This window comes from Enhydra lutris, unplaced genomic scaffold (assembly GCF_002288905.1).
Source record: "Enhydra lutris kenyoni isolate GAN:26980312 unplaced genomic scaffold, ASM228890v2 scaffoldscaffold22, whole genome shotgun sequence".
NCBI lineage: Eukaryota > Metazoa > Chordata > Mammalia > Carnivora > Mustelidae > Enhydra > Enhydra lutris.
The window spans coordinates 12,003,445-12,014,010 of record NW_019154106.1 but is presented as its reverse complement, the minus strand read 5'-3'; the positions used below and the strand labels follow the sequence as shown (position 1 = coordinate 12,014,010).

General features: G+C 45.5%; 1 protein-coding gene across 2 annotated transcripts; it reads left to right on the top strand.

Annotated features, from left to right (window-relative positions):
* The first annotated feature begins 909 nt into the window (after nt 1–909).
* On the top strand, nt 910–10,198 carry LOC111150044 (family with sequence similarity 111 member A). 2 transcript variants are annotated; one of them, XM_022507365.1, is made up of 5 exons: nt 910–1,310; nt 3,947–3,976; nt 5,391–5,471; nt 6,009–6,123; nt 7,406–10,198. In XM_022507365.1, the coding sequence occupies exons 4-5, from the start codon at nt 6,046–6,048 to the stop codon at nt 9,155–9,157; spliced, it is 1,830 nt and encodes a 609-aa protein (XP_022363073.1). In that variant the 5' UTR covers nt 910–1,310; nt 3,947–3,976; nt 5,391–5,471; nt 6,009–6,045; the 3' UTR covers nt 9,158–10,198. The 2 variants fall into 2 exon arrangements, with proteins under 2 accessions (XP_022363073.1, XP_022363072.1); XM_022507364.1 differs by having other exon boundaries at nt 5,384–5,471.
* The last annotated feature ends 368 nt before the right edge of the window (nt 10,199–10,566 follow it).

Here is a 10,566-nt window from a genome sequence, read left to right as displayed (position 1 = left end):
AAAAAAAAAGAAATCAGAAAAGTTAATTCTTTAGTGTTGATTGCACGCACTACTTTCAGGAGCATGAAAACTTCTAATGATTCAGAGAATGATAGTGAGTGGTGAAAATTTCATACTAATTGGGTTTTCTGGTTGTTTTTTTGTTGTTGTTTTGTTTTGTTTTGTTTTGTTTTTCCTTTTCAAAGTTTACTCTTTCCAAGCCCCAGAGAACCCACAGTATAGGAAGCAGTAGTTGTAGTTATTTTGGGAGTGCTGTATGCACATTAAGTCCGGTTCCCCCCAAATTATCACATATACTGTAGTTACCAACCTTCTTTTCAACACTGTCACTCTACACACATCCTCTAGTCCTCGGTCAATTGCAGAAAACGTGTCACGGTTGTAACCGCGGCTCCTTTTCAAATACAGAATGGAATGCGTGCACATCTGCTGTTGGTGCAGATCCTTAAACAGCGGGCTGTCTGCCAGCCCTGTCCTACTGGAGTTGTCAGCTCTGGGATTTATTCCTGGAGTCCTTACGGTCTTCTTCATCAGGATTGCAAACATTTGCCTATATTCGTGGACGTTTGGAGCATCGCTTCACGACAAGGTCGTTCACTCCACCTCCATTCTCGGCTTCGGCTTCTTCCTGATTGTCACAGTCACCGGATCTGTCGCATCTGGGGGGAACGCCCAAGTCGCCCAAGTCCCCTTCTGCCCACCCACCTGCAGCGCTCCCAGGACGCTAGAGATGGCGACTCGCTGCAAACGCCTGCCACATGCCTCTGCCTTCACTTCCAACACATCTCGGGGAGGGGACAGCCGCGCCTCCGGAAGCCGCGTTTTCACCCACGCCCTTCCGCGGCGGGTTTCTGGCGCGCAGGCCAGAGCCTCAAGTGTCCCGACTTCCGCTGCCCCCCTTCACCCCCACTGGGATTGCCGCGGGGATTCAGGACTAGGGGAAGGAGGGAGATGAAGCAGGCAGTGAGGGCAGCGAGAGCCCAGTGAGGCCGGTCCTGCCTGCCGCGAGGGAGGGTGCGCGGACTCCCGCAGCGGGGATTCCTGCCTGGGATTCCTGCACCTTGCAGCGCGGGGGGGGCTGCGCCCACCCTTTCCCGCGCTCCACTCGGCGGCTAGAGCGCGACCAATCGGCTTCCGCAGTAGAGAGCAGCCGTCCAATGAGACAAAGGGACTCGGCACCCCGCCGTCCCTTGGTCTGACTCACAGCCCGCTTACCCAGAAGGCAGAACTCCCGGCTGGAGGCAAGGGTCCCCCCAAAGTCGCGCGTGCAGGCGAGTGAAGGCTAGGTCTGGGACGAACTCTTCTCTTCGGTGAGTTACCCCTTTGGTCCTGGCGCTGACTTAGAGTTTAGAGAAAATTTATTGACGGGGTCACAAAGGAGAAAAACCTCAGGCTGGCGGGGGGGGGGGGGGGAACAGAAAAAACCCGTAAACCGGAATACCGTTGTTTCCTGAAAAGACTGGGGTTTGTCCCTGGAAATCTAGAGCAGAGTAAAATAAAAGGATGTATATTTCTTTTGCAGTGCCCAAGGGGAGAGCAGGTTCTAATTTTAAAAGCGGATGTGGTTCTGAAGACCCATCGTTAACTTTATGAAAATGTTTCCTAAGAAGATCAACCTTTTTGTGTCTAAATTCTGGGTGTAGCATTATGACAAAAATTATGTTAAATGTGTTCTCTTGAGTGAGCTTCTTGCCAAGATAAAATACTCGATACTCTAGATGACAAATGGTGACCAGGTTCTCCAGCATGTTCATCATTAAGAGAAAGTCATCTACAGTCACATCGCTTGCTGACTACATTAATATGACTTATCTTCTCTTTTCATCAGCATGAATTTACTATAGCAGGAAGCTTTTGCCCAGGGACACGGAAGTTGCAAATATCTTTACTGTTTATTCCAGTAACTTCCTCAAAGACCGCAGCACTCTTCACTTGAAAACATCAAAGCACAGTTTCCAAACCTTCTTGAAAATCCTTGCCTGTCACCCACTAGTCCTAAACTGTCACCCGAGGCTTACCCTATCCTAACCAATCCCTCACATAAAAGACCCGACTTAAACCAGACTTCAAAATCTCCATAAAGAGTCCAACCTTGCTCTCCCCTTTCTGAGACGCTACGGAAGTTCTGCTCCCCATAACCTCAAGAAGCTGCGGGCTTAGCTTTACCAACAGGCGGTTCTGTCGAGATTTCTGGGAAGCAGCACTTGACATCCTTGGAGGCCTCACAACACCGAGTGGGTTTCTGCTGCTGTGTCCCTCTGAGGTCCCTTGAACTCTCTCCAGCGCTGTGTGAACTCAGTGGTGGGGAGAGTGTATCTTGCATGCGGAGGTTCATGTCCAGCTTTGTTGTTGTTGTTGCGTTCCCTCAAGTGTTGAGTTTATTTTGCCCTTGGGAGTAAAGAAACCTTTTAAGGAATCCTTTTGATTTTCTAACCAAAACTTTAACGGGTCTACATTTGACGAAAATCCGCCTTCTTAGCAATACAGCAACAGGTCTCTACCCCTGTCAGCCTTGGCTGTCCTTGTGCCAGAGAAAAGCTCAAGGGAAGAGACGAGGCGGAGACTCCCATGTCTGGTTCTCAAACCGGCAGTGGGGACGCAAGACCTTGGGAAGATTTTGTTTCAGGCTGGAGGGACGGAGACAAACACGCTCTACTTTATTCTGGAGACCCCCACCCACCCACCCCCGTCCCCCACCGACTGGCAGGCCCGCTTCCCGGGTCTCCAAAGAAGCAAAGACGCAGAGGCGGCGGAGGGGTGAGGCTGTTAGAAGCCGGGCAGATAGGAAAGTGGAAGGAACCCAACAGCCCGCCGAGCAGGGGATCGCATGGGGCAGGACACTTTCTGGAACCTCAGCTCCCGCCTACCGCCCGCGCGCCCCAGCATCCGCCCGCCCCGCCGGCCCAGCCCGCCCAGCTCGCAGGGACGCCCCTCCCAGGCCAGCTCCCCGCGGGCGCTCAGAGGCCTTTGCTTCCTCCTATAAGCACCGAACACGCCTGGGCGCGGGATTCAAGTCCCGGGTGCTGGCGGCCGGCGAGGAGTAGGTGAGCGCGCGTGAGCCTGGAGCGGAGGGTGAAGCGGAGGGGCTGGGGTCCGCTGGCCTGGGCGGGACAGCGCCGCCCACCCGCGGGGCCCAGATTTGGGCCGGGTTTGATTTCCGTGGCTGCAGCTTGTTGCGCCACGGGGGCGGGTGGGGGGCGGTGGGGGCCTTGCAGGGGGGCCTAGGTCAGCCGAGACCCGGCCCCTCTCCTGCAGTCTGGCTCAGCTCTGTGCGCTTGTTCCAGAGAGGAGGGGGCGGAGAAGGAAAGAGGAGGGAGAAAAGAGGGAGAAAACTAGGGGAGGAGTAGGAGAGGAAGGGGCGGGGAGGACCTAGAAGGTGGAGAAGCAGGGGGAGGGCGAGGAGGTAAGAGGAAGAGGGGAAGAGAGAGATGGGTTCGGGAGGAATTCCAAGGGAGAGCCTCTGGGTGGGCAGGAAATGGACCAAGAACAGGCCGCATATCTTTATCTCCTTACTGGAGGACATAGGGCAGCCCTTCAGGTAGGTCAGCAGAGCCTTCTCCAACTCTGAGAGTGGGCTGCAGTAGGATGCCCAGCTAAGGACACTTCACCTTTGCTATTACAGGACTCAGGTTGGACACCGGAAATGAGGTTTGGGGGGAATGTTAGGGTGTTTTCTTAATCTCTTGCCCCTTTCCACTGTGAATGCTGGAGTTAACCCCAGTGTAGTGCAAAATTCGCATTTCTTTCTTTCTACTTTATATTCCTTTTTTGGTCCATATGTAATAACCACTCTTAAATCTCCTGGGTTCTCACTCAGTCCCTAAGATTGGGTCATCATCAACTGACACACTGAAACCGCAGATTTCTTAATCGTTGGACAGTAAGTCCTTGCTTTCAAGGATCTTACAACACAGCCCAGTGATAGGTATCTATTTTGTTTTCCCAGGTTCTCTGCTGTTGAAAAAGTATCCCTGTGGTAAGTATATTGATACAAAATAATAATAATAGTAGTAATATTTACTGGGCAACTTGTTATGTGCCAGACACTGTTCCGAAAGTCTTTTCATGCATTGTATTTTTTAATCTTCACAAGGGAGTCAGATTCCACTACTCCTCCCGTGTTAGAGCTGTGGACAGTGAGATGGACAGGGGTTAATTAACATGCCCGCGGTCGGGCAGCTAGTAAATGGTAAGCTGATATTTGAACCCAGGTGGTCTTATAAAAACTCACCTTGATGCAGCACCTTCAGATTCTGTAGCTCACCTGTCCTTATCTCATTTTACAAACAGGAGAGTTAGGCTCAGAGACGCTGGAGTTTCCTGGGCAGCTCATTAGCAGTAAAGAATGAAGCCACAGCTCCTGCTCCACAGTGAAACGGTTAGAACAGTCATTGTCTTTAGAGAACTTGCCCTTGACCAAAAAACAGGTGGGCTAGAGCGTAAAAACATGAATCAGCAGCCGGGGAGTTGAACGCTCTGCAGACAGCTTCTCTGTTCTTTTTAATAAATCAGGGCTTTTTCTAGGATGAAGGAGACTTAAGAGACATAATAATTAAAGACGACTAGTGCACCTCGATTGGATGGTCAAATAAATTAGGATTGTGATTAGGCAAGAAAAAGTTCTTAATTTGTAGAGCTGGAGAGAGATAATTAGGGATAAAACGTCATGATGTATCTAAGTGTAAAATAATCTAGGAAAATAAAAGGATGATGCAAATTTATCCAAAAAATGAATCATCATTAACTCTATGTGATAGGCATATACAGAGCCATTATCCTATTCTCTATTTTGTTGTTGTTGTTCCCATTTGAAAATGTTTGTAACCAAAAGTATACTTTCTGGAGCTTTGTGACCTTGAGTAAATAGCTTAATCTCTCTAGATGTTCAAGTTTTTTATTAGTAGAATGGAACTAATAATACCAATTACACAGAGTTGGAAGAATTAAATGAGGTAATTTATTAAAAGGCACTTAGGTTGGGTCATAGCACCTCCTGTGCTTGCTCCATTCATTCATTGGATCTTTACAAATGTGTCCTTTTTTTTTTTTTTTTTTTAAGATTTTACTTATTTGTCAGAGAGAGAGAGCACAAGCAAGGGGAACAGGAGGGGGAGAAGCAGACTCCCTGCTGAGCAGGGAGCCCAATGCGGGACTTGATCCCAGGACCCTGAGATCATGACCTGAGCCGAAGGCAGACGTTTAACCGACCGAGCCACCCAGGCGCCCCACAAATGTGTCTTTATTGAGAGATCGCCACATGCCAGGCATCGTGGTACATGTTGGGATCTGAAAACAGAGCTGCTGCCCTCCCCGGCTTTTGTTCTATTTACTGCTAATGAAGATTTCACTGTTTTATTTACATTGTTCATTCTCTTCTGGGGAGACATCAGAGGAAAGATAGAAGAGAAAAGTATCCCTGTAAACAAACCAAAAAACCAAGCAGCAACTAAACTTCTTGACTATCTTCCCAGGTAAACTCTCATCCCAAGATGATTTTGTCTTTATGGCTCTTTCCCCATCCATTCCCCTGTAATTACACCATCCCTGTGCCGTCTCCATCTTACATGGGGCCAGATTGTAACCTCCGTGTAACTAGAACACACTTTTTAATTCTCATACTACAAACCCTTCTGCATTTGAATTCCATCTCTATCACGTGGCTCTGGCCTTAAGGGTCACCTGTCTCCTCTGAGTTACAGTTTCTTCATCTGCAAAAAACAAATACACCAGCTTTGCATGGTTTCTGTGGGAACTGGCAATCGGAGACAATTTCTGTAAAGTATTTAGTATGGTACCTACCAAGCAGTGGTCTATAAAAGGGAGCTTTTATCATCGAGTGATCGTAGTTGTTGGGTAAATTATTTACTTGCTAAGTTAACATCTCTTAGCAAGAGAGGGATGCTAGAGGCCAAGGGGAGGGGTGGGATGTGGGGTCCCATCAACGTTATCCTCTACAATTAACATAGCTATGAAAATACCACTCTAACTTGAACCTTTTTTGAAATTAGTGTTTAGAGTGAACTGTCTATTCATCTTCAAACCATCATGAGCCCTAAGAAGCTCAGGTCACAGATCTCATTCGATGAGAAGAGAAATATGAAAATTGAGCACTATTTCCCTCAGGTATGTTTGTAAATATGGTTATTTACTGTTTATGGAACGTGCCAATATGAGACATAGCTCTTCTTGACACTGGATGTCATAGTTCTTTCTGCCAAGAAATTGCCTCCTTGTAGGTTGACGATATTAAAGTAAAATCTTTCTCATCCATTTTAGTCTTTTAGTGTTAATACAGATCTTGGCCACATCAAAACAGCCTTCAGTAAAAAGCTATTGTAACACTTCCTGAACAACAACAACAATGAATCTACTATAATGTATTACAGTCAACTGTGAAATAAAAAAATTAATACTATTTCAAAGCATGAAAATATATAAGCTAATCTCTTTGATCACAGTAATAACCTACATTTGTACTGTGCTTTCTAGTGTATGAAACAAATTTTAAAATAATCATCCTTATCATAACCTTGTTAGGCAGGGAGGAAAGATTTTTATTATCCTCAGTTTATTTATGCGGAGAGAGAAATGCCTTCTTGCTTGAGACAGAAGTGAAGGGAAGATTTGCATTTACTTTTACTGACATTAGGGCTTTTTCTAATAATGGAGCTCTGTTATCATATCAAACCCTCAGTTTCTTTCCTGAGTCTGAAATCCTCCTTGCATTTATCAAGAAGCAGGCTAGGAGAATTTTGAGAATTTGAGTATGCAATGTAAAAGCTTTCCTTTGTTTTCTTTCATCTGGTTTAATTGAAATATCCAAGTATCTAGGAAAGCTGAGACAAGCCTAGTTATGCTTCTCTTTGTCCTACTTCATGACAGAGCCAGCCAATAGCCATGTACTACCCAGTTCCCTTACTTGAAAATGTCCGTATCTGCCCTAGAATCTTCTGAAGAGTTGGAAATCCATTATAGTGTCCCAACAAGGATATTTCTGACAATGCTGGGCTGAGGAGATGTTCTCTGAGAGTTTGTTTTGTTGTGCCCAGAGTAAACTTATATTACCTTATGCTCCTTTTTTTTTTTTTTTTTTTTGGATCCAGAATATTAGCACCATTACAAAGAAGGGAAATAAAAATTAATCTCTTAATGTGCTAGTCATCGTGCTGGGTATTGTCACCTAGGACGTTACACTGAATCTTTACAACCATCCTGCCCTGTTATTTCCATGACCAGCAAGTTCTGTCCACACCAATGCCATGATGAATATGACTTGGGGGACAATGTCTCATTCAGACATAGAAATCAAATGCTCTTAATTTTTCAGGGAATTTTTGGTATATGATGAATCCTCCTTGTGTAAGGTTGTATTCAGAGTTTTAAATCATGTAACATTTATTTTTAGGTCAATAAAAACCAGAATAATTCCGATATTCCTCAAATGAAGATGGGTGCTAGAAAATCTCCAAAAGATATAACTAACACCCAGGCTCAAGGACCCAAAGACCAGACTGGGCCCCCAAAGAAGACAATTTACATCACCTTGGCTGTGAACTCCAGAAAACACGTGCTCACACACAGTGACGGGGATAGCTTATATGCAGCACTCAACACATTAAAGGCTGTCAAGAAGGAAATAAAAACTCAGCAAGGCAAAGAGATGCTGGTGCGTGGCATGGAAGGCATCGAAGGATACATCAATCTTGGGATGCCCCTCACTTGCTTTCCTGAAAGCTGCCACGTGCTAATCACATTTGCCCAGAGTAGAAGTAGACAGAAAGAAGGGAGCCCGGTATTTGGCCGGCATGACAAGGTATCCCCTGACTGTGTCAAATTTTATATTCATGTGATTGGGAAGAGAAAGAAGAGGATAGTCAAGCGCTGGCATCTTCACAAAGAAGGGTGCAAACTCTGTGTCTATGCTTTCAAAGGAGAAACCATCAAGGACGCAGTGTGCAAGGACGGCAGGTTTCTCTCCTTTCTGGAGAAAGAGGACTGGAGACTCATCAAAAACCATGACTCCATTCTAGAAAGCACGCAGACTGTTGACAACCTAGAAGGCGAGCTCTTTGAAATTGAAGTTGAAAAAAGAACGCGCTCTGGAGCAGGAGCTTCTCAAAATTTGGAGTCAGAGGAACGAAACACCTCTGTGTTGAGAGAAGAAATTGTGGCTCAGTACCCCAGTTTACAGAGAGAAAGTGAAAAGATCAGAGATAACTTCAAGAAAAAATTGGAAAAGAAAAAGAACAAAACTTCATTATTTAAACTGCATAAAGTAACCTTTGGGAAACTGACAAAAAACTCTACTCCAGTTAAAATCCACAAACTTCTTTCTCATCTCAGTGACTCAGTTGGGTACCTGTCGTGGGACAACAATGGAAATAGGGGTTCTGCCACCTGCTTTGTTTTTAATGAGTTGTTCATTTTAACTTGTCGACACGTGGTAAGTGACATTGTGGGAAAGGGAATAGACCCAAGTAGGTGGGCAGACATAATTGGTCAGTGCGTAAGAGTGACGTTTAGTTACGAAGGGCCCCCTGAGAAAGAAGAGAACTGCTTTTTCGTTGAGCCTTGGTTTAGGGTATCTGATGCCACTCTCGATTACGCCGTTCTGCACCTGAAGGCCAATGGACAGCGGGTACCTTTGGGACTCTATTCTAGAGTTGCTCCTGCGCCACCTAGTGGGCTCATCTATATCATCGGCCACCCGTATGGAGAGGCAAAGTCTATCGATGCTTGCACTGTGATCCCTCTGGAGCAGCGAAGCAAGAAATTTCAGGAACATCCTCAGCCTAGAGGGGGAGAGGGTAGCAATGATGACATGCAATATATTCATATGTACACTCAAAGAAGCTTCCAGAAAATAGCTTACGATCCTGATGTGATTACCTATGACACTTCTTTTTACTTTGGGGCTTCTGGCTCCCCAGTGTTTGATGCAAAAGGTTCATTAGTAGCCATGCATACTGCTGGCTTCACTTATAATCACCAAATTGGGTTATCTCATATCATTGAGTTCGGCTGTACTATGGAATCCATCCTCCTTGATATGAAGCGAAACCATGAACAGTGGTGTACAGAAGAATGTATAAATCAGCCAAATACAGAACAATGTGTCCATCCGCAAGATGTGGAAATGGTGAGTGACGAGGATTGAAGATGGTGAGAATTCAGTCTATTTACTCGCTTCCAGGGGATTACCCATGGAGTTGTTATTCCACAGGCAATGGTGATCATTCCCTAAATTCCAAAATGGTTACTTTTGTTTAAAAAATTGCCGTTGTAGAGCACTTCTTACGCACCACTTCTCTAAAGACATGAAGACTATAATCCTAACACGTGGGCTGTTAACCCCCTTTTAAAGTCAACCAATGGGAAGAACGATGGGATTGTGACACTAACGCGCATGTGCATGTGCGTGCGGGTTTTCCGTGTCTTCTGTGCCTTCCCCTAAATTCAGTTGCTTGAAGGCAGTATCTAACACATGTTCATCTCTTTATCCCCAGTGCCTGGAAGATGGAAAGTAAATGCTTAGAAAATGTGTGGGTCAATCTATAGCACAATTTTAGGGCTGCTGTTCATCTTACGTGAGGAACTAAATGCTTGGTTAGAAATAATCTCACACAGAATCTTTAGGATTTCGCAAATCTTCATATTACTAAAACTCAGGATGCATGTGTTCTGAAATTCAGAGGGTAAAACATTATTCTTGTATTGATTAGTCTATTCCGGCAAAGAGAATATCGTAAAGATCCTATCACTGTGATCTTAAGTCCTTGGTTTTTACCTTTTCTGTTCAAGATCACATAGCACATTACATTTAGCTGTTAATGTCTCTTTAGGCTCCTCTTGCCTGTTGCAATTTCTCAGACTTTGACTAGTGACCTTGACAGTTAGAAAGAGTACTGCTCAGGTGTTTTGTGGGGTGCCCTTCTGTTGGAATTTGTCTGATGATTAGCCTGGGGTTGTGGGGTTTACAGAGTAAGACCAGAGGGGCAAAGTGCCTTTTCACCATATGACATCAAGGGTTTGCATATCCCTTTGACATATTCTCATCAGTGTGTTGTTTGTTTCCTGTTTGTTTGTTTGTTTGCTTGCTTGTTTTGAGCATTTTCTTATGCTGTGGTCCAGTCTCTGCTTGTAAATTTCCTGCCCCAGCCCTAGAATCAGCCATTTCTCCAAGGAGCCCTGGAGAACAGTATTAGAAACCAAGATCTGGGGGCGCCTGGGTGGCTCAGTGGGTTAAAGCCTCTGCCTTCGGCTCAGGTCATGATCCCAGAGTCCTGGGATCGAGCCCCGCATCGGGCTCTCTGCTCGGCAGGGAGCCTGCTTCCTCCTCTCTCTCTCTGCCTGCCTCTCTGCCTACTTGTGATTTCTGTCTGTCAAATAAATAAATAAAATCTTTAAAAAAAAAAAAAAAGAAACCAAGATCTGGGTACTAAGTATGCTTGTTGCTATTGGGTGCTCTTTCTTTTATGCTCGCTCAGCAGATGGAGAAAAGAAATATGTGTGTATCTATTAGCTTCTGTACAGTCATCCTTCCCAGCTTATTCTTAATCTTGCTTT

What these genes read in the sequence shown, in the direction of transcription:
- LOC111150044 (XM_022507365.1), top strand. Translation starts at nt 6,046, where the DNA reads ATGAGCCCTAAGAAGCTCAGGTCACAGATCTCATTCGATGAGAAGAGA. An exon ending in TTGAGCACTATTTCCCTCAG is followed by an intron (nt 6,124 to 7,405) that starts GTATGTTTGTAA and finishes ATTTATTTTTAG; the next exon opens with GTCAATAAAAACCAGAATAA.